Genomic DNA, 26,429 nt, shown 5'->3' on the forward strand with positions numbered 1-26,429 from the left:
TTAAATACTGAAGTGAACATATAAGGGAAATCTTAAGGGTGTTTCGTGGCCCCTGATACTGTCCATCCTGCCTCACTGGAGCAGCTGACTGCACACTAAATGAAACTGAGCCATTGTTAATGTTGTCACCTGCTGTGAAAAAGGTCCAGTATCCCATCTCACAAAATGTCCCGTGACATTTTTTGAAATCAGAAAAACTTCTTAAGATAAAAATATCTTTTTCATGAGCAGTTTCATCTTTTATATTTCGTGCTGCTCAACTACTTGGAATTTATTGTTTGGACCTCCGGTCAAAACTCCATCTGAGCTCTTCAAACAGTTTCTCTACAAGATTAAATCAGAGCTCTGACCTAAATCGATGTACAAATATTTACCTGTTGAGGTAAATCCTTTGCTGCATCTCTGCAGTGACGTCTGAAGTTCCTTCCTCCAACAAAACCTTCTTCATTCCTCCAGTTTGCTTCATGCCAACACATCACCAATCCAGTGTGTGCAGCGTGGAAATATCCTCAAGGTTTGGCAGCACCGTACCCCCTCTATGTGACCTTTGACCTCTGACCACTCCATATAAACCCTGAAATAACTTTATTCCAGTGTCTGACACACAAGAAGCCAGTGTGTGTGTTGAGATGGAAACGTACACGAGCACACTGATGACAAGGTTTAAGTTCTTCATACAAAACATTAAACACAAACGCTTCAACAAAGAAAGATGTTTATTTTCTTTACACAAGTAAAAAAGTACAAATTTCACATCAGATGAGGCCGACGGACTCGTCATGATGTTTAAAAGTTTAACGTCACACCTGCTGTGTGTGGTTACTCTGTGTACATGTTAGAAGTAGCTCTGTAGCGGTTCTCCCAGGATGTTCTCCATCTCCTGAACAACCTTCTGCACCTGCTGCTCCACCTCCTCACACTCATCTGAAACAAACACACACACACACGCGATATATTACTACCATCACATATAATAATGTGATACTTAATCCTACATTTTATCGGGATGTTTTGTTGACTAAACAAAAAGACTTGTCGACAGGTCTAAAAAGCGAAAACACTCCGAAAACAGTCAAATTTAGCACAATTTATTGTTAAGTATTTGAAACATTGTCCCAAAAAATACTGTGTGCATTCAGAGCCCTTTGAAGCCTTTAATCACAATCTTCAACGACCATGTTGGATTTTAAACACTGCTGAAGTACAAGACACTTTGCGCCGTGCGGTATGAACGTAAACCTGCACATTATCTGACAACAACTCACTTAAAGTTAACTAATAATGTAACGTCTCAAAAAAGATTCATTGCTGCTGAATTCATTTTCTAGATCAAAGTGCTGCCAAACCGCGCTGGTTTTGTGAGAGGACATCTCTCCAGTTTAAAACTCCAGTCTACTGGAGCGTTACTGCGGGGAGGGGGACTGCTGTCTGACGGCTCTGTAGCGCCCACTAGTGGCGGGCGGCTGCATGACAGTTACGCAGCCTTGTACATGAATGAAACACTAATCGGTTTAAGCGACTAATATTTCTGGTGCTGACTAGCAGAGGGACGGACGTTTAATCGTTTGTACGACTAATCGCAGGAAGTATGAGGGTCAGACACGCTGCAGCTTTAACCACCTGGAAAATGCGAGGTCGGGCACTCAGTGCTACTCGGGCCAATATGGTGCACACTGCTGTGCTCCAAAAGTTGGACTTTGTTTATCAACCATCGCACACTGAAGAACAAACGCTTGGGAACACGTGAGTGCAGCGATGGCAGCACTCTTACTTTTGAGCATTTCTTCTACATTTAAGACAGAAAAAGATCTGAGGGCACAAAAACTGCGACATGTGCTCAGCCTTTAATGTGTGTGTGTGTGTGTGTGTGTGTGTGTGTGTCCTCACCCTCCATCAGTTCAGCCAGGAAGGGGATGGTCTCCGGCAGCAGCACCACGTAGTTCTCCTTCAATTTAGACGCCAGCTCCATCAGCATCAACAGGGAGGAGAAGCGCACCTGAGGAGGAGGAAGAAGAGGAAGAGGAGGAGAAAGTAAAAAGGAATTGGAGGTAGGAAGTGAGGACGAAGAGGAGGAGAAGGAGGAAGAGGCATTTTTACATATTAATATCAGCCCACATCAACAGTGGTGGAGAAAACATTCAGATGTTCACTGCAGTAAAAGTTTGACTGCGACACAGATCTACAGAGGTAACTGAGGTGTGTGTGTGTGTGTGTGTGTGTGTGTGTGTGTGTGTGTGTGTACCTTGGAGTCGGGGTGTCTGGTCTTCAGGAGGATCTGGTAGTTAAGAGTTTTCCACTGAGAGTCATCAGCCATCGCCACAGAGAACTGACCCACACAGGGGACCAGGTGCTGAGTCACCCTCTGCTGGTACACCTGCTCCCCACCCACTGTGTTCTCAAGCTGCAGACAGACAGACGGACAGACACACAGATGGAGGACAGACAGAGAGACAGACGGAGACAGACAGATAGGTGAGTATAGTCGGGTCTCCATCCAAACGCAGCACAAACTCTAAACAAATTTACAGAAAATCAGCAAAAGAAAATACTTCAACTTTCCCTCCTCCCCAAAGTGTGTGTGACAGGTGTGTGTGTGTGTGTGTGTGTGTGTGTGTGTGTGTGTGTGTGTGTGTGTGAGCTGTGACCTGGTCGAGCAGCGGGCTCAGCAGGGCATCGGCTCGCTCTTTGCTGAGGAACCTGTGCGTGTCGTAAAGGAAGATCTTGTGGAGACAGTCGAGGACGAAGAGGAGCAGCTGACTGATCTTCTCCTCGCTGTCAAACAGGAAGTCATCTGAACAGAGACACATCATCAATAAAAAATTAAAAGAAGTTAATTTAAATGGGTAACACATTTAATTAAATCTAAATAAAATAAAATAAAAATAAAATGAAGTTAAATTTGATTAAAATTAAATAAAGTAAAACAAAAAACAAAGTGAAGTTAAATAAAATTAAGTCAATTTAATTAAAGTTAAATAAAGGAATCAAAATAAAGTCCAATGATACATATTTAAGTTGAATTAAATAAAGTAATGTAAAATATAACAATGTAAACTTAATACAATAAAGTGTAACACAATAAATTAAATGAAGTAAAATATCTTAGGATGAAACAGAATACAAAAATAAAATAAAATAGTCAAATAGAGTATAATTAAAATAAAGCAAAGTAAAAAATAATTTCAATAAAATAAAATAAAAAACATAAATAAATATATAAAGCAGGATAAAACCAAATAAAGTTAATTAAAATTAAATAATGTAAAACAAATTAAAAGAAAGAAAAACAAAATTAAATTAAATAAATTAATTTTAGATACAATAAAGCATAATGAAATATAATAAAGCGAAGTAAAATGTAATATTAATAAAATAAAATAAAGTTAAAAAAAAAAAAAGAAACAGGTAAAATCAAATAAAACCAAAAATAAAATATTAATAATAAAATAAAATTAAAAAGAATAAAAACATTAAAGTAAAATATTTTGTCTCACCTGTGTTGGAGCGGTTCGTCTGTCGCAGCAGATCAGCGAAAGGTTTCACCAGGTTTCCTGCGAACAGGACGAAGAGTCCTTTGAGTCTCTCTGCGATGAAGTCCGACAGGCGGTAGAAAGTCAGCAGGCGCTCTTTGCTGCCTGATTTACTCCAGTCCAACAGCTGCAGGAACAAACAACAACGACGACATCATGGATCAAACCATGGATCGACCGTCAGCTGGTGGAAACGCTGTGACGACAGAACGACAGTGACGTTACCTTGAAGAAGAGCGGCCTGAACGTGACCTCAGACAGCTTCATCACCATGGCGAGCAGACAGTCGATCACACGGCCTTCAATCTCCAGTGTTTTCTGCAGATCGCCCTGAAGACAGGAAGTAAAGAGTCAGCTGTGATTTAAAGGTTCCTTCTGCAGTTTTACACCTCAACATGTGCAGCAATAGAAGAAGAAGAAGAAGAAGAAGAAGAAGAAGAAGACGACTGCTCACGAGTAAACATGAATGTAAACTACGTGAATTTAATAAAACAAATCAATTAAAAACATTAAAATTGAATTAAATTAAGCTGTGAAAAATATAACAAAAAATACAAGAAAATACAAAAAATAAAATACAATAAAATCTACTAAAATAAAGAAAATTAACATAATTAAAAAAATAAAAGTCAAAGAATAATAAAATAAACAGACAATTTATATATTAATTAAAATAAAATTAAGTAAAACAAAAACATAAAATAAATAAATATTAAATAAATAAAACAAGGTATAACAAAACAAAATCAAATAATTTAATTCAATTTAATTTAACTGTGCCTTCGACTCTTCTTCTACTGTTTAGCATAAATTAATAAAAACGGATCCTGATGACGCTGATTTTTTTTTTTCTTTTTTACTGAAGTGTGTACCATTAGTGAGAATCTGAGTGGCAAGTTTAAATAAACATCAACAATAAAAAGGAAGAAACATCTGACTGACCTGACAGTGCTCGGCACGGAAGTCCAGGGTGGTGAGGAAGAAGGAGGTGAGCTCTGATTGGTGGAAGCTGAGCTGCTCTTTCTCCATGTGACTGATGTGTTCCTTCAGGATGCTCATCAGCGCCCCCAGCTGACCCTGCAGGGAAACACACGCTGTCAGCCACTGACATCACATCTGTCCTGTCAGAGTGCGCACATTCAAACACCCACACTACCGTACTACCGAGTATGCCAGGAAAAGATTCAGTATGTCCCATGTCCCATGAGGAGACATTAAGTCAGAGCGACGATGTAAACGGGTGTAAACACTGAAAACATTCTGAGTTTTCTCAAGTTGTTTGATTCTGAAGATATCAGACATAAACTTTTATAAAGGTTTTGAAAATAATTACTTGCGCAAATTCGTGTAAATAAAGTGAGATGAATCTGTCATAAAATGTGAGCAGCAGAGAAAACTTGACGTGTCCCACCTTCCTGTCGAGCACCATGCTGCTGTAGCACCTGGTGACGGTGGGCAGTAGGACCCTGGAGGGCAGCTTGGTGGCGAGGGTGCTCCTGAGGGAGGCGAGACGTGTGGACAGCTGAGTGGCAGCCGTGGACGAAGACGAGGAAATCTCTGCCAGTCGAGTCAGCCGACAGACCTGCAGGAACAGGAAGTGTCAGACTTTATTCTCCACACGTTTATGTGTGAATATTTGGAGTTGGCTCATCACTCAGGTGGCGGACCTGTGACGTGGTGTCCTGCAGGTACGGGCTGATGAAGTGCGGCAGTGTCTCAGTGACACGTTGGAGGGCGGTGACGGTGCTCAGCAGGTAGATCTCATTGGTCAGCAGCTCCTTCCTGTCGGTCAGCACGTGCAGCACCGCTGGCATCAACCTGCGCCACCCAGCAGAGATTTGATGGTAATAAGTAAAAATATTAAAAATTAAAATTCTGAATGCAGACGTCTGTTTGAAGAGTATTTCCGCTTGGTTACCTTGGTAACTGTGGGATGGCGAGGGCCTTAAGCGTGCTGACCACCTCGGCGATGCAGAGCAGCGCGCTGCCTGTCACGTTCTTCTCCTCCTCTGCTGCCGTGACGATGTCCACCGTCTGCAGCAGGACGGGGACGAACGCCTCCTGGTGGTCGGAGCCGAAGCTGCGACAGAGCAGCTTGAGGCTGTAGAGCGCCGTCTGCCGGTTGATGGCCTGCTCCGCGTCCTGCTCCGCCTCCGTCACCTTACTGTGACTTTTACCCACAATGCTCAGGAGGTCGCCAGTCAGCTGTAACAGCACCATGACCTGAGACACAGAGAGACACTCTATGAACCAATGAAGAAGAACCCAAGAGTTGAACATGATGAGACGAGAGGAATGAATGAATGACGTGTCACCTGTTGTTGGTCCCACTGCGTCCGCTGCTGCAGTTTGTTGTTCAGCAGCTCCATGGCTTTCCTCCTGACAGACGCCAGCTGATTTCCCATCAGCCCCCTCATCACTGTGATGAAGGTATCCGTGGGCAACAAGGAGTTCACCTGGGCAACAGAAGACAACGATAACAAAGGGTTTGTTGTGTTTTTACAAACTGTCAATAAAATCACTACAACTACCACCCTGTGGTTGTACGCCTCCGCACGCTACTCAAGTTTGTCTTAGGCTGCTTTCACACCTGCCCTGTTTGGTTCGGTTCAATCGAACTCAAGTACGTTTGCCCCCTCAGTGCAGTTCGTTTGGGCAGGTGTGAACACAGCAATCACACTCAGGTGCGCACCAAAACAACCGGACCGAGACCTTCCTGAAGAGGTGGTCTTGATCCGAATATATTTTGTAAGGTCACAGTGACCTTTGACTACAAAATTCTAATCAGTTTTTTCTTCGTACCAAGTGGCGGTTTGTGTTAAACTTAAAGAAATTCCTTGAGGTGTTGTTGAGATATTGTGTTTACGCGAATGAGACAAAAGCAAGGTCACTATGACCTTGACCTTTGACCACCAAAATCCAAACGGTTCATTGTTGAGTCCAAGTGAATGTGAGTACCAAGCTGTTTGAGATACTGTGTTCACAAGAATGAAATGGATGCAAGGTCACAGTGACCTTGACCTCTGACCCTTAAATTTGAGTCCAAATGAATATTCGTGCCAAATTTAAAGACAGTCCCTCAAGTCGTTCTTTAGATATCTCATTCCAGAGAATTTCAGAGAAATTCCTGAGACCTTGACCTACGACCACCAAAATGTCAGTTCATCGTTGAGTCCAAGTTAACATTTGTGCCTAATTTTTTAAAAAATTCACTCGAGCTGATCTTGAGATATTGCAATCACAAGAATGAGACAGATGAGGTCACAGCAGCCTTGACCTTTGACACCTGAACACCAAAATCTAAACAGTTTATCTTTGAATCCAAGTGGATGTTTGTGCCAAATCTTAAGAAATTCCTTCAAGGCGTTTTTGAGATATCGTGTTCACAAGGATGGGACAGACAGACAGCTGCAGCTATCTCTGGCACAGAGGGATAAAAACGACACTGCTGAAAGTGTATCTCTGCAGTTACAGGTAAGACACTATAATAAACACCTGCAGTCACTGTTCATGCTGACTGTGCTATATTTACCTTGTCCAGAACATCGTAGGCTTTATTGAGCAGAACTCTCCAGAACTTGGCGGTGGGTTTGTCGGCGTTTTCCTCCACACAGCGAGCGACGCTGTGGATGTAACGCAGGATCTCCTCCAGCAGCCTGAAACAATCAATCAATCAATCAATCAATCAGTGTGATCGTGTCCACCTGCTACTTCATGTGGAGACTCTGTTTAAAGTTTGGTCGAGGAGAAACTCACCTCTGCTGCAGCTGCTGCAGAGACTCATCGACTGCATCACCTCCGTCAGCAACCTGAAATCAAAAATCAAAATCGGGAAATGCTTTCAGATAGAAGTTCATTTTTAGGAGAGATAGGACGAAGACAGTGAAGAGGCTGAAATCAGTGTGATGTGATCACATTTCTTGGTCTTGGTCATTTCCCTGCTCTTTCTGAAACGTCACAGAACGTCTCTCGTTTTTGACGTCGCTCACCTTCCCGATGAAGCTGGCCGAGCCGAGCAGCTGAGCCATGAAGGAGACGCAGAGGAACTTGAAGTGTCTCAGTTCTTTGCTGCTGTGAGCCTCCACGCTGAAGATCAGATCCTCCACCTTCTCCTCCTCCGACTCCTCCTTCTTGGCTCCTCGCCGGCCAACAGAGCGCTTCACTGGAGCTGCAGAGGACAGGAAACATCCAGGGTCAAATACACTGAGACTTTACTGGGAGTCTTCTTTGTTCTGATATTTTGTCACAGTTCGGCAACTTCTACGCTTTTCTCAGTGGAGTCTGGCTTTGAAGACAGCTTCAGTTTCCCGCAGGAAATGACTGTCTGAAGGTAGAGTGGTGAAAATAATCTAAATGTATCATATAATTAATAAAGCACAGCGCTACACTGCTACTCCTGCCTGGTTCTCCAAACTGGGGCCGTGCCGACCGCCATCTACTGACTGTCTGATGACTCGAAGAACGTCTCACCGTTGTCTTTGTCGTCAGGAAGCTGCAGCAGGAAGTCCAGGATGTTGATGAGGGAGGTGAGCTGGTCGGTCACCTCAAACTGACAGCAGAGAGAGATCCAGAAGTCCACGTCTTTCTCCAGAGCTGCATCCTAACACACACACACACACACACACACACACACACACATGATGCTGACAGAAACACTGGTTTCATTCACTGCTGCAGGATCAATCGACGCCAAAACATTCATTTGCTTTGAACCCCTCTATCAATATATTTTAAGCAAGATATAAATTTAGACCCAGTTTATATCGATCGTGTAATGTTACTCAATGCATGAGTTGATGACGTGAATCCATCAGCACACCTTAAATTTACTGTCCTGTACTCAAAGGGTTTGGTGTTGCCACTCACCTTCTCGCTGACAGAGCTGGCCGTCTGCGTGGCGTGCAGCTTGAACAGGAGGAGCAACAGGACCCAGAGGAAGTGGGCGGGGCCCAGCGTGGTCACCAGCTGATGGAGGACGGGCAGCCGCCGGTGGTCGGGCACGTGCGGAAGAGCATCAGCAAACACGTGCATGATCCTTGTCACCACGGCGACCACGCGAGTCGAAGAGGTGCCATCAGAGAGCTGGTGGGCCTGAGGAGGAGACGTGATGAAGAGAGGGGTCACATCGAATCACGTACTTGTTTGTCCACTCTTTACTGAATATTATGGGATGGAACCCTTGAACTGTCGGTCTCACCTGGATCAGAGCAGGTATGACCATCTGCAGCGTCTTGTCAATGACTCTGAAGCTGTAGGCGTCGTCCAGACGCATTATGTTGGCTCCCATGAAGGTGAAGATGGGCATGATGTTGTGCAGGACTTTCTCCTGGAGGGTCAAACACAGAGCAGATTATCACATGATGTTCACTCAGATTATCACATGGTGTTAGCTCAGATTATCACATGATGTTTGCTCAGATTATCACATGGTGTTAGCTCAGATTATCACATGATGTTCGCTCAGATTATCACATGGTGTTAGCTCAGATTATCACGTTAGCTCAGATTATCACACAACGTTAGCTCAGATTTTCTCATGTTAGCTCAGATTATCACACGTTAGCTCAGATTATCACATAACCCAGATTATAACATGATGCTCACTCAGATTATCACTGATGTTATCTTAGATTATCACACGATGTTAGCTCAGATTATCACATGGTGTTAGCTCAGATTATCACATGATGTTCGCTCAGATTATCACACGTTAGCTCAGATTACCCCACAATGTTCGCTCAGATGATCACACGATGTTCGCTCAGATTATCACACGATGTTAGCTCAGATTATCACACGGTGTTAGCTCAGATTATCACATGATGTTCGCTCAGATTATCACATGATGGTAACTCAGATTATCACATGATGTTCGCTTAGATTATCACACGACGTTCGCTCAGATTATCACACGTTAGCTCAGATTATCACACATTAGCTCAGATTATCACACAACGTTAGCTCAGATTACCACACGATGTTCGCTCAGATTATCACACGATGTTAGCTCAGATTATCACACGATGTTTGCTCAGATTATCACATGGCGTTAGCTCAGATTATCACACAACGTTAGCTCAGATTATCACATGATGTTCGCTCAGATCATCACATGATGTTAGCTCAGATCATCACATGATGTTAGCTCAGATTAACAGATTAAACAGATTAAACTATTAGCTTGTCTGTTTGTTTGGTTCTTGTGTTTTTAATCTCATACAACACAGGAGACTGCCCACTTGTTCACTCACAGGGAAGATGGTGGCGGCGGCACCCAGCAGCAGCAGAGCGTGGTGGTGAGTCTGCGGCATGTCAGACGTTCTGATGCACTGAACCACCAGCTCCACACTGAATTTATCTTCATCCAGGATGTCTGCAGAGGACATCATATCAGGGAGAGTCTCAGTTAGTAAACAGTGATCAATAATGTTTATTTCCTCTTCTGTGGTGGATCTGTCCTCCCTCTGTGACCTACCGGGTCCCACAGCTCCCCCGTCAGGAGACAGCTTGTGACAGACATTGAGCAGACAGCTGAGCAGCAGCTGTTTAGTGTACTCCATGTTGGTCTGATCCCCAGGACTTGACTCCAGACTCCTGAGGACACAAACACACATCAGACTCCTGAGGACACAAACACACATCAGACTCCTGAGGACACAAACACACATCAGACTCCTGAGAACACAAACACACATCAGACTCCTGAGCGTTTACCTGGCGAGCAGAGAGAACAGAACCGGCACCAGCGTCTGGGCTCTCTTCAGCTTCTTCTTGTGCTGCAGCAGCTCCAGGATCAGAGTGACTCTCTGCCACGACACAGCACCCCCCTCTGGACCAGCATCACTGTCCTCCTGAGGCTTCCTGATCAGGGAAACAACTTCACAATGTCTCTTTTGTCTCAAACACACATACACACACACACACACACACACACACAGAAGCTGGTGCTACCTTGAGTCAGTGTTTGTACTGTCTGAGGTCATGATATGACACAGATCTGACAGATGAACTTTAACTCTGTGAGTAAATAAAACAGCAGATGTTAGAAATGAACGTCACCTCAGACTCATTCTGCTGCGACGGGTCTGCTGTACCGTCACGCTCACTTTGGGTTTCTCTGGCGGAGCGAGCTCATTGGCCACCAGCTGACCGTCAACTGCGATCTGTCACAGAGAAAGTTAGAGGACTGATGTCACAAACTAACTGCCAGGAAGCTGTGTCAGGAGAACACAGGAACAGACTACGCTCTCAACGTTCCTGTTTAAATCACAGATTAGTTGAGTCAGGATTTAACAGTTGTCTCACCCCTTTAAAGACGCTGCTGATGGTGTTGGTCACCAGAGGACTCCTGCTCTCCACCAGCACGTCAAACATCACCGACAGCAGCTTCTGCTGCACAGTCTCGTCTCCGAGGGCCGAGAAGAACGGCTTCGTGATCTGCAGAGAGACAATAAAGAGAGACGATGACACAACTAGTATCTTTAAACCTTCAGTACAGAAACACACCTTACAGGAGAAACAGTCCCAGTGTGGCCGTCTGCAGAGTAGTAGTTTAAGTTTTAACCACAGTTAATAGCTGGCATGTTCCTCGTCTTACCATAGTTTATATTAAGATTAATATTTTGTGTAAAGCTGGATGGCCCCTGTTGCATCCTCAGTTTCAACCCTGGTTGCTGAAGGTTTATCATTTTCATCAGTTTTACCCTCTCTTCATTCCTTGTTTTAAAACAGTTTTTATACCTTGTGTGTAGTTTTCCCCCTCCAGTTTTATCTTAATTTTTACCCCTGATTTAATCCTGGTTTAACCCTATTTTTAAACCTGGTCTAACCTTGTTTTTAATGCTGATTTGACCCTGATTTAATTGCTGGTTTAGACTTGTTTTTAAACCTGATTTAATCCCAGATTAAACCCTGTTTTAACCCTATTTTAATCCCTGGTTTAACCCTGTTTTTAATCCTAATGTAATCCCTGGTTAACCCTGCACTGACCTTGATTTAATCCCAGATTTAACCCTGTTTTAACCCTATTTAAAATCAATCAATCAATCAATTTTATTTATAAAGCCCAATATCACAAATCACAATTTGCCTCACAGGGCTTTACAGCATACGACATCCCTCTGTCCTTAAGACCCTCACAGCGGATAAGGAAAAACTCCCCAAAAAAACCCCTTTAACGGGGAAAAAAAACGGTAGAAACCTCAGGAAGAGCAACTGAGGAGGGATCCCTCTTCCAGGACGGACAGACGTGCAATAGATGTCGTACAGAACAGATCAACATGATAAATTAACAGTAATCCATATGACACAGGGAGAGAGAGAGAGAGAGAGAGAGAGAGAGAGAGAGAGAGAGAGAGAGAGAGAGAGAGAGAGAGAGATATGCAGGTAATGACAGTATCTTACAACAACATTAATGGAAGTAATAATATTATAGTTATAGTTCTGGTTACTGCGGTACAATATGTTGAAAGTATGTATTAATACCTGGCAGTATACATGTGTGACAATAATCATATGTGTGTAATAACAGAAGAAGTATGACTAATGACTAATGATGGCAGCAGCAGCAGGAGGCATCTGGCGGGACCACGGCAGCAGCACAACCACACACGTCACGCTGTCCAGGCACCGCTGTGATATGAGTTAATCTGAGAGACAGTGGAGCACAAAGGCTCCGGAGAAGAAGCCGAGTTAGTGACATCCAGAATGGCCGGGTTAGCTAGATGCAGTAATAGGATACGAGAGAGAGAGAGAGAAGGAGAGCAGGGGCCCGGTGTCTGAGAGACGGGTCCTCCGGCAGACTAGGCCTAAGTCAGCCTAACTAAGGGCTGGTACAGGACAAGCCTGAGCCAGCCCTAACTATAAGCTTTATCAAAGAGGAAAGTCTTAAGTCTAGTCTTAAATGTGGAGACGGTGTCTGCCTCCCGGACCGTAACAGGAAGATGATTCCACAGGAGAGGAGCCTGATAGCTCAAGGCTCTGGCTCCTGATCTACTTTTGGAGACTTTAGGGACCACGAGTAACCCTGCGTTCTCAGAGCGCAGTGTTCTGGTGGGATAATATGGCACTATGAGCTCTCTAAGATATGATGGAGCTTGACCATTTAGAGCTTTATAAGTTAACAGTAGGATTTTAAATTCAATTCTGGATTTTACAGGAGCCAGTGCAGAGAAGCTAAAACAGGAGAGATATGATCGCGTTTCTTAGTTCCTGTTAGTACACGTGCTGCTGCATTCTGAATTAGCTGGAGAGTTTTTAAGGACTTACTAGAGCTACCTGATAATAGAGAGTTACAATAATCCAGCCTTGAGGTAACAAAAGCGTGGACCAATTTTTCTGCATCTTTTCGGGTCAGGATAGGCCTAATTTTCGCAATATTACGCAGATGAAAAAATGCAGTCCGTGAGGTTTGCTTTAAATGAGAATTAAAAGACAAATCTTGATCAAATGTTACTCCGAGGTTTCTTACGGTAGTGGCAGGGGCCAGAGCAATGCCATCTAGAGAAACTATGTCATCAGATAAAGAGTCTCTGAGTTGTTTGGGGCCAAGAACAATAACTTCAGTTTTGTCTGAATTTAACATCAGGAAATTGGTGCTCATCCAAGTTTTTATGTCTTTAAGGCAATTATGGAGTTTAGTTAATTGATTGCTTTCTTCTGGCTTCATTGATAAATACAACTGAGTATCATCCATAACAATGGAAATTTATAGAGTGATTTCTAATGATGTTACCTAACGGAAGCATATATAGAGTAAACAGGATTGGTCCGAGCACAGAACCTTGCGGAACTCCAAAACAAACTTTGAAATGCGTAAGGATGGTTCATTGCGACGTCAACAAATTGAAAACGATCAGATAAATAAGATTTAAACCAGCTTAGTGCTGAACCTTTTAAGCCAATTAAGTGATCCAGTCTCTGCAGCAGAATTTGATGGTCAATTGTGTCAAAGCGCGCACTAAGATCTAATAAAACAAGTACAGAGCCGAGTCCTTTGTCTGAAGCAATCAGAAGGTCATTTGTAATTTTAACTAGAGCTGTCTCAGTGCTATGATGCACTCTAAATCCTGACTGAAATTCCTCAAATAAATTATTATCCTGGAGAAAATCACACAGCTGGTCTGCGACTACTTTCTCAAGGATCTTTGACATAAGGGAAGATTAGATATTGGTCTATAGTTGGCTAACACCTCTGGATCCAGGGTGGGCTTTTTTAGTAGAGGTTTAATTACAGCTACCTTAAAAGACTGTGGTACATAGCCTGTTAATAAGGATATATTGATCATATCTAATATATGAGTGTTAACTATAGGTAAGACCTCCTTAAGTAGCCTAGTTGGGATGGGGTCTAAGAGACACGTTGATGATTTGGATGAAGAAATCACTGCAGTCAATTCTTGAAGAGAAATTGGGGAGAAGCAATCTAAATATATATTAGATTTTACAGCTGTGTTTGAGGTTAGATAGGTACTATCTGAGGGCAGGAGGTCATGAATTTTGCCTCTAATAGTTAGAATTTTGTCATTAAAAAAGCTCATAAAATCATTACTGCTAAGGGCTAAAGGAATACAAGGCTCAATAGAGCTCTGACTCTCAGTCAGCCTGGCTACAGTGCTGAAAAGAAACCTGGGGTTGTTCTTATTGTCTTCTATTAGAGCTGAGTAATAGTTTGCTCTGGCATTGCGGAGGCCCCTCTTATAAGTTTTGAGACTGTCTGTCCAGATTAAACGAGATTCTTCCAGTTTGGTTAATCGCCAATTCCTTTCAAATTTTCGCGATATTTGTTTTAACTTACGGGTTTGAGAGTTATACCAAGGAGCAAACTTTCTTTGCTTTTTTAACTTCTTTTTAAGAGGAGCTACAGAGTCGAGCGTTGTTCGTAGCGAGCCTACGGTGCTATCAACAAAATGATCAATTCGGGAGAGGTTAAAGTCGGCACGGGAAACCTCTGTTACTGAAGGTATTGGTATTGAATTTAACGACGAAGTAATCTTTTCCTTAAGTTTTGCGACAGCACTATCTGATAAAAGCCTGGTTTAACCTTGTTTTTGACCCTGGTTTAACCCTAATCTAATCCCATATTAACCCTGTTTTAACCCCAATTTAATCCTTGGTTTAACCCTGTTTAAACCATGATTCAATTCCTGCTTTACAAATCCTACAAATTTAATCTGACATTAAATCCTGGTTTAACCCTGATTTTGTTTTTAACCCCGGGTTGAGGTTGTCCTGACCTGTTCCAGAGCGATGATCTGGCAGCTGGGCATGTCGGGGTGTGGCTGTGCCGAGGTCCTCAGAGCTCTGATAAACAGATCCAGACAGTTCTGGTTTTCAGCCAGCAGGGGGGCCGACGCCTCGTTGTATTTCCCCAGGACAAGGTGCATCAGCTGGGCCTCGGCCCGCAGCAGGGTGGGGGTGTCTGGGCCACTCTGCTCCAGGAGGCGATCCAGAACAGGAAGCAGCTCGGACAGAACGGACTGAGAGGTGGAGGAGAAGATACCAGATCCACATAATGAAATGACATGTGGTTCATTTGTTCTGATAAGATGTAAGTGTGCAGGTGTGTTCCTGCCCTCACCTGTCCGTTGACATTGCTTAGTGCTCGCAGCAGGCAGCCGGCGGTGTATGACGGGCAGCAGGGAGTCTGGACGCTCTGCAGCAGCTGCTGCATCGACGCCTGAAGCTTCTTCTGCTGCATCTTGGCTTTCGCAGACATACACTCCTCATGAAGCACGCCGAGGGCCTGCAGGGTTCACACCGAGAGGACAGTTTGCATGTGGAACTTCAAATGTAGCTCCGCCCATCTGGTGACACTTTTTACGTTACTACAATAACAGTTTGGCTAGAACATGAACAGACACAGTGACTGCAATAAAAAAAAATTATAATAATAATTAAAAAAATAGAAGGAGAATAACTTGATGACATCACACACATCCTGAAAGACCAGCTATGATTGGTCGTGGACCAACGTGTGGTCTGTCATGTCTGTCGGCAAGGTCACGGCAAGATTTTATGACGCAGCGACTGTCAGAACAGATGAAATGTCGTGCAGTCTGAACCTGACGTCTTGAATATTTGTCTCATAAAATTATAAGTCACTGACTGCTCTGGCTTGTCTGACTCAGTGTCAATGACTCAGCGTCTCACCTGGCTCAGGTATGACGGGTCAGCAGTGATCTCCTCTGAGGTCTTCAGAAGCTTCTCCATGATTGGCTGGAAGGGAGAAGTGTCGGCTCCTGATAGGCTCTGCAGAGCGCCGAGGGCCGCCCTCCGCACCTCCCGAACCGGCGAGGTGAGGCAGCAGAGCAACGACGGGACCACTGAGAGAGACAGACGGAGCAGGTATGATGTTATGATGAGTACCATCTTAGCTTAGCATGTTAGCATGTTGCTAAATGTTCTCACCAGGTGAGTCTGCAGCGACCAGCTCCTGCAGCGTGGCGGCCGACTGAGCGCTCAGCAGAGCTCGGCCCATGTACAGAGCCTGAGTCTGCAGGACGGCGCCCACCTTCATGTCCAGCTGGTCTCCATGGTTACTGCTGTAACCCCACAGCACGCACAGGAAGCGGAAGAGCATCGACGGGTCGCTCAGGTGAACCTGGAAAAGACGGAGAGGACGGTGATTTCTTGTTGTGAGTCCAGAAAGTGAATGAACATATTTTTCTCACATTCTTTCTTTAAAGTAAAAAAGTTACTGCTGACTCACAGCCATCGCCGTCAGTCAACAGGAAGTGACCTCATACCTGGATGAGCAGCTTCATTAAGTCTCTGAAGCAGCCCGCTGCCGGACCCTCGCCGGCGCCGCTCATGATGACACTGAAGAGACGGCAGGTGAGCCCCAGGTAACAGCAGGTGTTTGTGTCCAGCTTCTCCGGGTTCCACCACACCTCACCTGAACACACACACGCACACAACACACTGAGTGTCTCTGCAGGTGGACCCACAGCCGTCACACGTCAGGAGGGGAACTCACCTTTGAAGGAGGCGTCGGGACACCTGAGGGAGGAGATGAAGTCTCTGAGCAGCGCGATCAGGACGAAGCTGAACTCTCTGTCCAGCTGGTCACCTGGCTGCTGCTCGCACCTGCTCAGGTACACAGTCAGGGCTTCAGAGAAGGAGGACGGGGCGGCGACACGGCGCTCTGCTTCCTGTTAAAACAGAGAGAAAAAAAACAGAATTACCTCCCTGTGGTCGTATGACTCCGCCCACCAGTCCAGTGTCTCTGACAGTCTCCATCCATGTCAGTGAAAACATGGATGCTTCACACACAGAAGATCTATACAATCAGCACAGTTTCAAGATTAGAGTCACCAATTCAGTATCTGACCAAATGTCTCCCCTTCTGTTCCTGAGATATGACGTTAAAACATGATGATGTCAGAAGTCAAATAAAATTTTAAATGAGTGCAAATCAAAAGTTTGTATTAAATCAAATTCCTTTTCCAGATCAGTTTCCTTTCGGTCAGTCACAGTTTCTGTCTTCATGTGTTTTATTATTAAATGTTTGAGCTTTTGTCTTCATCTCGTCTGACCTGAGCACCAGCACCACTGGCGGCAGCGGCGTCCCTGATGACCTCCAGCAGGGGCGTCTCCAGCAGCATGTAGACCCGCTGAGCGGTGAGCAGGTGCTGGGTCTCGCTCAGCTCGCCAAGGCCGAGCAGAAGAGTCCGAGTCAGCACCAGGAAGGAGGCCCTCCATCTGAGGCCGGAGCCCCGCTGCTGCTCCACACACAGAGCCAGCTTCTCCAGCTGATGAACACAAAACACACAGACACAGCGTTTACACACAGTTGTGTTCCTTCATGTTCTGCAGAGGACGGGAATAAGATAAGAAATAAAAATAATTGAAAGACAGAATAGAAAAAGGGAAAAAGAAGAAAGAAATATATCTTTTCTAGGAACTCATGAACCAAACCAAGTTTTATTTCCTTTAAGTCATTTTTTTCCCCCTCGTGCTATGTATGTGTTATTATTTATATTGTTGTCATATCTACTTTATCATTATTTTGTAAGTTTTTGTTATTTGAGATGTTGGGATCGTGGGCTGGGCTGTGAGGGACGTACAGTAGCTACTGAAACTTTATTTGACACTTGAACTTTCCTTTTCTTTTGTTTCTATGAGAAGTAACCCAACTACTGTAAGACTGTAATTCTGACAAATAAAGACTATTAAAAAAAAGACAAAATAAGTTTGGGGAAATTAACAGGGAGAGAAATTCGAAAGGAAATTATTTATATTTTTTAAAAAAAGAATACATTCAAATACATTAAAAAAATACATTTAAATAATGAATAAACGAAATTTAAACAATGAAAAAAATGAATACTCTTTTTAAAATATACCTAAAAAGAAATAAATGCATACAAATTAACTAAAAAAATATAGATACATTTAAAAATAAAAAATAAAAATAAATGCAAAATACAGAGTTAAAAATGATTAAAAAATGATGAATAACAGATAATTAAATCCAAAAATAAATAATGGGGGAATTAATACAATAAAATAAATAAAGAAGCTGAAAATAGTCCCCAAAAAGTTACAATTTCCTCCAGTGTGTTTGATAAAAACTATAGCTAGCAGCTGTTTGAGGGAAAAACTGATGAAACTTTATATTTGTGTTTTTACAGATCTTCAGCTGGAACCTGTGGGTTTGAAAAACATTTCAAGTAACAACTCACAGCGTCTCGTTTGGAGAAGTGCTCCATGTTTGTCAGGTTTGTGGTCAACGTGGTGACGAGACGCTCGTTGGCCAAACCTACAAAGTCGGACTCAGAGCTCCTCTTCATCACCTTGTCCAGCTCTGTGTGGACACATCAAACACTGTTAGTCACAAAAGAACCTGATCAACCAGCTGAGAAATGTTAATCGGTGAGCTTTAGTTTCTGATACTACGAGGGACAAATCTTAAATCACATTACTGATAATGTACAGTGTGTTTAATGTGTGTTTAATGTGTGTTTTGAATCAACTAAACTTTACAGCACTTCACAGAAACCTTCACCGCCAACTAGTGTTGTGGAGGTGTAACTGCAGAGTGACACAGACACACCACCGCACAAGTCTAAATGCTCACAAGTTCTTTTTAGTGAAGCGGTTCTTCTCGTTACCTTGAGCCCAGTTAAGTGTGAGCGGATGTTGGGTGATGATGGAGGATCGGGCGATGCAGGAGGCGAGGCGGAGCTGTGAGGAAGTGATCACAAGGAAGGGCAGCAGCCTCCAGCCCGCCCTCTGCAGCAGCTCAGCGTCCCCCTTTCCCAGCCGGGGGTCAGACAGTAAACGCACTGCCTCTGTCAGCACTGGGAGCCTGGAGGGGAACACAGACACACTGTTATTTGCAATAATAATCCAATTCCTCATGTAAAACAATATAAAGACAATTAAAACTAGCAAGGTGCAATATCAGTAAAGAGGTGTTTGGTTCACTGACCAGTGCTCTGCCACTGACGGATCCACTCTGTGCAGCAGTGACAGTAAACAGGACACAGTGTCTTCAGGGTCCAACACATCAAACAGCAGCTGAAACAACAACAGCACACCATCACCTGTCTGCTCCTTTAAAACGCACCGTGCTGACTGGTCTGTAGGGGGCGCTGCAGCCTCCACTCCCGCACATCCACCACCATGACACTTGTTAAAGCATCTCTCTCACCTCAAGGACCTTGAGGGCAGCAGCCACGACCTCCGGCACGTCTTCCTTCAGGCGGTCCATGACGGCCTCTTTCAGGAAGTCTTCGTCCAAACTCTGCTGCTGCTGAGGAGAAACACCAGGAGAAGACGTTAGAAGAAGAAGGTGGTTTTCTCTTTGGTGCAAAGTGTTGATGCAAAAAAGGTGAAGTTAAAATGAATGAAGTTAATTTTATTATCATTATTATTTGTCTTCTCTTTGGGGGATAATCTTGCCCCAAGATGTGGTACTATCAGCAGCATAGAAATGAACACACACATTATGTTTATAATAAGGAGGAGCCTATAAATCGACTCTTTAACTGTTAGTAAACAGTATGATGTTTTTTGGTGGGCGGGGCTTAGCTGGAAGCAAAACAATTCTCCACAGACATTTGCTAGCACTAGCTAATAAGTTCTGTTGTCTTGTCTTGGAGCGCACTCTGACACACACTGGACCGTTCATAAATTCAGAGCGCTGTCTGAATGTAGCGTTGGGTTATCCAGAGCACCGCACACTCTGGACACTGTGGAGACGGAGCAGCAGAGCGCCGAGCGGAGTGAATGTGTGATTAACTTAACCATTGGTTCATTCATGTAGAAATATAACGCTCCGTCTCCGACCAGACTGGCCAACCAGCATATGGGTTGGCCAGTCTGGTCGGAGACTCACTCAGTGGATGGATGATGTCACAGGAAGCCAATCTTACAAAGGAGGACAACACAGTTTGTTTTGCTATGGAAGCTAACATTCGCTAATGTGCTAAAAAGTCAGCGTTCCAGAGAAATCCAATATTCCTCTTAATCCCTCCCCAGTTTCTGATGAGGTGGACAAAATTACCCCATTGTAACACCGGCCCTTAAAGGGTCTACAGAGAAAAGCATGGGACCCAGATTCGAGCCTTGAGGTACACCATAAGTAAGTTCATCATGCCATATAGTGAAAAATATCACAATAAATCAACACTGATTTTGGTTATATGTAGCAGAGACATCTGCTCCCAGCGTTTCTAACTTTCTCTGAACTGTCTGGAAACAGGAAGTGAAATCTGCTGGCGTACCTGCCCGGAGGTAACAATGTCCATCAGGTGCTCCACAGCTGACACTCTCACGGAAGGCAGCGGGTGTTTCAGACTGAGCAACAACGACGTGTCTGAGTCTCCCATAATCTGCACACAGAAAGACATTGATTTAAAATATTATTATTCAGAAGACAAACACTATAAGACTTTAACTTTCACTGCTGAATGCTGTCATTTTTATATACTGATAATACAATAATGTGGTGTACCTGGTGTTTTCCACTGCTCATGGACAAAGAGAGGAACTGGTGGAAAAGATGTTTCTGCTCAGGGTTGCCGACGTCCGTCACATGACCTGCGAGGACACCGTCCAGAGCTCCACAGTATCTGATGGAGGACAAGACACAGCCAATGAGTCTCACATTAAAGGGATAGTTCGGGTGTGTTGAAGTGGAATCGTACAGTCGGCACGCCTCCAGTTTGGAGAAGCAGACAGGAGCACTGCCACATAAACTAAATAATGCTGATGGCAAGGTAAAGGGGTGAAAATAAAAATATAGCGTTGACTTAAACTGATATTGATTTTTTTATGTGGTTAATTTATGTTTTGTACATTGCTTTGCTTCCTTCATCTTGTTAAGATTTAACAGTAAAACAACAATAAATCAGGTAAACTGTGGAGGCGATCTCCGTCACACAGACTCACCTGGACTCGAACAGTCGAACCAGAGGAAGAAGACGGCGGTCGAGGGCAGACAGGTTTTCAGCAGAGAGTTCAGTCTGACTCAGGTACTCGTCCAACAGCAAACTGCAGGAGCAACACAGCAACACAAACATCTGTCATGAAGAGTTTCTGTTCCAAAATGTGCAGCCTGTGTTTTTACAACATCTCAGCAGAGTCCACTTTTTAATGCAGCTGTCACACAACAACTTCCCTCTGAATGAATAAAGTTTCATTTTATTTTTTCTATGTTTTAGTGGTGGGACATGCAGCACAAAGAAACCACTGCACACTGAAATATAAAACAAAATAATAATAATAATAATAGTATTTATCATCTGTCATCTGATGCTTGTTCAGCAGCTTGAAGTCCTCCAGTCAAACTCAATTGTTAAGAAGTTGTGATGAATCAATGAAGAATTGAGTTTACCGAGCCACAGTTTGGTCCAGGCCTTTGGTCAGAGGGACAGACTGCAGGATGGACTCCAACATGCCGACCTCGTCCGGCTGCGTCTCACCTGAGACACAGAACGACAGGTAAACTCAGCCCTGAGCTTCTCTTCACACATCACACACCGTCTCAACGTTATGATGGAAATGATTCCCCTCTTATTACTCCACATCACACAGAGAGACAGTTTGAACACACCTGAGCTGCAGGTGAACACGGCGTGGATCAGGTGAGGCAGCAGGTAGCGCAGCAGAGGGCTGACATCATGAGTCGCCGCCATCGCCTGCAGCGTCGACACCAGCGTAGGCATTGAGCTCAGACGGCCAAACGCTCTGAGGGAAAACACAAACGTGAGAGGACGGGCAGGTTCTCATGACGGATCCAAGTTGGGAAAATAATAACAATAATGTCTCATCTTAATGTCGTGTCCAGTCCTACCTGGGCCCGGCGGCGCCCTCCTTCTGGTTCTGCAGCAGCACGATGAGGCAGCCCACACCCTCCTTGGCCAACACGGGCTCTTTGAGCAGAGATTTGCTGACATGCGCAGCAAGCGTGTCGACCAGACTCGCCTCCATCACCACCTTCACCGCCAGCTGGCACACGATCATGTACGTGGCGGCTTTGTAGTCCGTCAGAGACGACTTCAGACCCTGCAGTGATGACATCATCAGAGCCGAGCCTTGGTTAAAATGCTTACATACATGAGAGCTGAGCTCCTGCACTGGAATGGAAAACACTTTCTTTACTGAACAAAAGACGCCACAGATCTTAAAGGTTAAATGTTAAGCCTCAGTAGTGTATCCTCTCGTCCCTCATCGACCTTCGACGGGTGGTCTGGAGACACACAAATAGTACGGATAATGTGGTGAACGGACGAAGAGCGAGTCGGTTACCTTCTGAACGTACGGCAGCAGTTTGGAAATGATGGCGTCGGACACCTTGTCCATAGCGTCCAGAGCGGGGACGATGGAGGAGGCGTAGAAGGAGAAGATCACTCTGAGCTGGGAGCAACTGCCAGAGTGTCCCGAATACGCCTGAAGAAGAAGAAGAAGAAGAAGAAGAAGAAAACAAAGCAAACGTGTGAGACTTATGTCATTTGTTTGTACATCAGAGTGTGATGTCATGGTGATGATGTCACCTGGATGGCCTTGGTGACCATGGTGCAGATGAAGTCCATGAAGCTCAGGTCTGTGTAGCAGTGAGTGATCAATGTTCCTCTGGAGAGCGGCACGCCAGGTTTCTATGGACACAACAGCAGCAGCGTTTATAGGAAGCACTTAATATTCATGGTCAGAAACACTAAGGCTGCCCCCTGATGGTCGACCAGACGTTAGTCGACCAGAACAATAATAATAATAAACACAGTGTTAGTGTGCCGCAGCGTTCAGACCTGCAGGCCGTGCAGCCAGTTCCAGCGGTTGGTGGCGTCTTTGATCTTGAGGAGCTGCAGGACTCTGACGAACACGTTGGTGTCGTGATACGGCAGCGCGCACGCCAACAGGCTGTCGACGTTATACAGCTGGATGTGGAAGCTGAAACCCAACAGGACAACATCATGTGACAACACAGGAGCTGATCTGAAACACACCTTCTGACATCTGAAGGTTCAGTTACGCTGCACTTTGACATGAGCGTACAATGAGCGAAAAATATATAAAAAATATATATTTGATGCCAACTCTAAACTTTTGAACACTTTCAGCTTTTTTTCTTATATTACAGCTTTTACTTGAAGTTTTTCTCAAATTATGATTGATTTTTCTTTAAATATTAAAACGTTTTTATCGCCTTTGATTTTTTCCTCAAAATATCACATTTCTTATGTAAATTTTTTATACTTTTTTAATACATTTTCTATTATTTTTATGTATTATTATGTTTTCATGACAATCTACAGATTTTCTCTTTAAATATTGTAACTTTCTTTTTTAATGTTAGATTCATGTCATGTAATATTATGACTTTTATTTAAAATATATTGATTATTTTAATATTGGAACTATTTTTTCAAAATGCGCAGTTTTTCATGTAGCACTGACTTTCACTAGTCGTTACGACTTTTACTTAAAAATACCACATTTTTAGGAAAATATTTTTTATCTAAATTTTTTTCTTTAAAAATCACAACTGTTTCATACATTATAATTAATTACAAATATTGAAACTTTTTCCCAAAAATATGACATCTTGGTTAAATATTATGACTCTTTTACACAATATTACAACAATCTTTAAATATTATCACTTTGAAAGATTTTTTTCTTTAAAATGTTAAAACTGTCATGTAATATGATACGTTTTATTTAAAATTACATTTTTTTAAAGTAATACTACTTTATCTTTTAATATGAGAATTGTTTTTAAATATGTAGTTTTTCATGTCACACTGACTTTCACTTAAAATATTCATTTTTTTCTAATAATGTTAAGACTTAAATGAAATACTACATTAGTAACAAAATATTACAAATTTTGTCTTTAAATTTTACAACTTTATCTATATGTTGAAATGTTTTGAAATATTTTTTATACATTATGACAAATTAGTTTCTCTTTTTCTAAAAATTTGACATCTTTGTCAAATATTTTGACTTTTTCACACAATATTACAACTTTTAACTCAAAATATTATGATTATGTTGAAATATTATGACTTTTAAAAAACTATTACATCCATTTTCCTCAAAATGTTAGAACTGTGTCATGTTATATAATAACTTTAATTCAAAATATTAATATTTTTAAGTAATATAACTTTATCTTTTAATGAGAACTATGTTCTAGAAATATAGTTTTTCATGTCACTGATTTTCACTAGAAATATATTTTTTCATAATGTCACACTTTTACTTCACTACTTTTTTTCACAATATTACAAATTTTGACATTATTGAATTTTAAAAAATATATTACGTTTGTTTTCTTCAAAATGTTAAAACCATGAAGTAACTTTTCTTTATATTAAAATCTTTCATGTAACGTTACAAAACATGCAGTTTTTTTATTTAATACTGACTTTTACTTATATTTTTTACATTATCTTATAACATTACGACTGTTACTTGACATAGAACAATTTTAACATTTTAATTTACTTTTTTTTTTTTTTTTTTTTGTCTTTAAAAGTGCCGTTTGTTGTAATGTTGATTTTTTTTTCTTGAAATATCACAAATTGTCGTACATTATGATAAATCTTTTTTTTTTCCAGACATTGACACATCCGGCTGATAAGAAGTATAAACATAATTTAGTAGTGAAATATATGAATATTAATCTGACAGGATCAGACCTGTCACAGATATCAGTTATAATGAGCTGTAGTGATACTGCAAGACGTTAAGATGCGTACCGGTGGACCAGCCACTCAATGCACTTGTGGGCTGGTTTGAGGAGGAAGTACGGGCAGAGGCGGGTGAGGAAGAGCGAGATGCCGGCGTCCAGCTTCTCGTTGACCTCTTTGGACTGGACACTGCGCTCCAGGGTCATCGAGGCCCGGCTGAACAGTGTGTCCTGGAACTCCAGGAAGGCTGGTTCGATTCCCAGCAGCTCCTCCAGCCCTGTGCAGCCTGAAGACGAAGAGGACAGACAGTAAGGTTTTACCACAACATGTGTGGGAGTCATCTGCTGGCCATTTGGGAACCTGTCCAGGACTCACCGAGGGCGTAGAAGGTGCTTCTGTCCATGGAAGCAGCATCTTTGGGGTCGAAGAGGAGCGAGGCGACCTCTCTGCGTGTCAGGAGGTTGGGGTCGCTCTGAGGCAGCGCGAGCCTCTTCAGTTGGTGGGCCAAAGACGTCATGATGACGGCTTCTTAATCTGATGACGGACACACAAAAGTCACTCTCACATTTCTCTGGCCTTTTGTTTATATACTAAAGTCTGTTTCCTGTTACTTTCACCTGAACCCAACGTTACCCTAAAGGCTTCAGGATGCTTCAACTTGTCCGAATGAAGTCTTTAAGAAAGTCTGTTAGCATGAATGAGAATTTAAATAAACCCAATTTAACTTGAGATTGCCGAAGAGAGTAGAAAGTACACACTGAAGTTAGAAGAACTCCTCTGATTTATTGCGCATGATCCAGGAGGTTTGCCAATGAATGACAGTCAACATGTTGTTATTACCAAATCTCTCTATTATTCTTCAGCTGTCCTGAAACAAAACGCTGCTTCAGTCACTTCACAGTGTGGGACTCAAACTTTAAATCAGTGTGTTTAACATGAACTGACTCTGGTGCAGATCACATCAGGCCAAACTGCTGGTTAAAACGAAGATGTAAAGGCTCCTCTGAGAGGTTGGTACCATTAGAGTTCCTGGTTGCTATTATAACCTAATGATCCCCACTTTACTTTAGTATGAATCATAATCCTCTGGGAACTTTGGCATGTCAACTTAATGCTTTAATAACCTTTATAGCACCGTAGTGAGTGGGACACGCTTCCTAAAATAGGAAGCAAAAGACACTTCATCAAGTAATTATTATAATTTGCTATAACCGATTTGAAAAGTGGATATTTGAGAATACGAAACAGCTTTTAGAACACTTCTGTGTAGAACCTGCTCTTTCTAAAAGGCAGGAAAACATTAAAACTGCAGTTTTTCCAAGGGCGTTTGGCACGTAGATAAATCCCACACAAGAAAACGACCCCGTTGAGTGCGGTATCACTCAGATAATGATCCAGTGTGGTGACTGCAGCCAGAGGAAAGTCTTTTTATACTGTATTTACACAACTAGTTCATTTTACATCAACTAGTTAAGCTAGATTAGCGCTACTGTTTTGCTACAACACATGCTAGCTAGTTATGCTAACTTAGCGGCTTCTGAGCTCAGTAACGAAACAAAATGTCTCGCGACCAACGAAGGTGAACTCAAACACACCGGAACAATGTCATAATATTATAAATAATGTAGGAAATAAAATGATATAATGAAAATAAGAAACGCTGACCTGTTTTCTGTAAGTCCGACAAACACATGTGGGCACGTTGTGGATGATTCCTCTTCCGGGGCACGTCACGCCGAGCCAATCACAGCACAGT

The 26,429-nt window shown here is 42.9% G+C and overlaps 1 protein-coding gene across 2 annotated transcripts; it reads right to left on the bottom strand.

Moving 5' to 3' along the window:
- Window positions 1-698: 698 nt before the first annotated feature.
- Window positions 699-26,429, bottom strand: heatr1 (HEAT repeat containing 1). Of its 2 annotated transcripts, none has more exons than XM_049564487.1 (45): window positions 26,339-26,429; window positions 25,049-25,207; window positions 24,743-24,959; window positions 22,784-22,925; window positions 22,532-22,633; window positions 22,287-22,427; window positions 21,832-22,043; window positions 21,592-21,725; window positions 21,373-21,460; window positions 20,928-21,029; window positions 20,491-20,608; window positions 20,261-20,368; window positions 19,186-19,284; window positions 18,964-19,052; window positions 18,644-18,840; window positions 18,215-18,336; window positions 17,066-17,281; window positions 16,507-16,681; window positions 16,277-16,425; window positions 15,939-16,131; window positions 15,681-15,853; window positions 15,109-15,273; window positions 14,765-15,007; window positions 10,836-10,967; window positions 10,590-10,693; window positions 10,245-10,391; window positions 10,006-10,124; window positions 9,782-9,903; window positions 8,728-8,856; window positions 8,397-8,621; window positions 8,001-8,130; window positions 7,520-7,698; window positions 7,287-7,339; window positions 7,063-7,186; window positions 5,846-5,986; window positions 5,449-5,753; window positions 5,198-5,348; window positions 4,942-5,112; window positions 4,473-4,607; window positions 3,756-3,860; window positions 3,495-3,657; window positions 2,646-2,791; window positions 2,243-2,401; window positions 1,888-1,996; window positions 699-924 (listed from the first exon to the last, which is right to left on the bottom strand). In XM_049564487.1, exons 2-45 carry the CDS (start codon window positions 25,188-25,190, stop codon window positions 836-838), a joined length of 6,465 nt encoding a protein of 2,154 aa, XP_049420444.1. In that variant the 5' UTR covers window positions 25,191-25,207; window positions 26,339-26,429; the 3' UTR covers window positions 699-835. The 2 variants fall into 2 exon arrangements, with proteins under 2 accessions (XP_049420444.1, XP_049420443.1); XM_049564486.1 differs by having other exon boundaries at window positions 19,186-19,287.

The sequence above is a fragment of the Epinephelus fuscoguttatus genome, linkage group LG20 (assembly GCF_011397635.1).
Source record: "Epinephelus fuscoguttatus linkage group LG20, E.fuscoguttatus.final_Chr_v1".
NCBI classification, from domain to species: domain Eukaryota; kingdom Metazoa; phylum Chordata; class Actinopteri; order Perciformes; family Serranidae; genus Epinephelus; species Epinephelus fuscoguttatus.

What these genes read in the sequence shown, in the direction of transcription:
- heatr1 (XM_049564486.1), bottom strand. Translation starts at nt 25,190, where the DNA reads ATGACGTCTTTGGCCCACCAACTGAAGAGGCTCGCGCTGCCTCAGAGC. An exon ending in ACCCGTCATACCTGAGCCAG is followed by an intron (nt 15,274 to 15,680) that starts GTGAGACGCTGA and finishes TGAACCCTGCAG; the next exon opens with GCCCTCGGCGTGCTTCATGA. An exon ending in TAAGCAATGTCAACGGACAG is followed by an intron (nt 15,008 to 15,108) that starts GTGAGGGCAGGA and finishes TCCACCTCTCAG; the next exon opens with TCCGTTCTGTCCGAGCTGCT.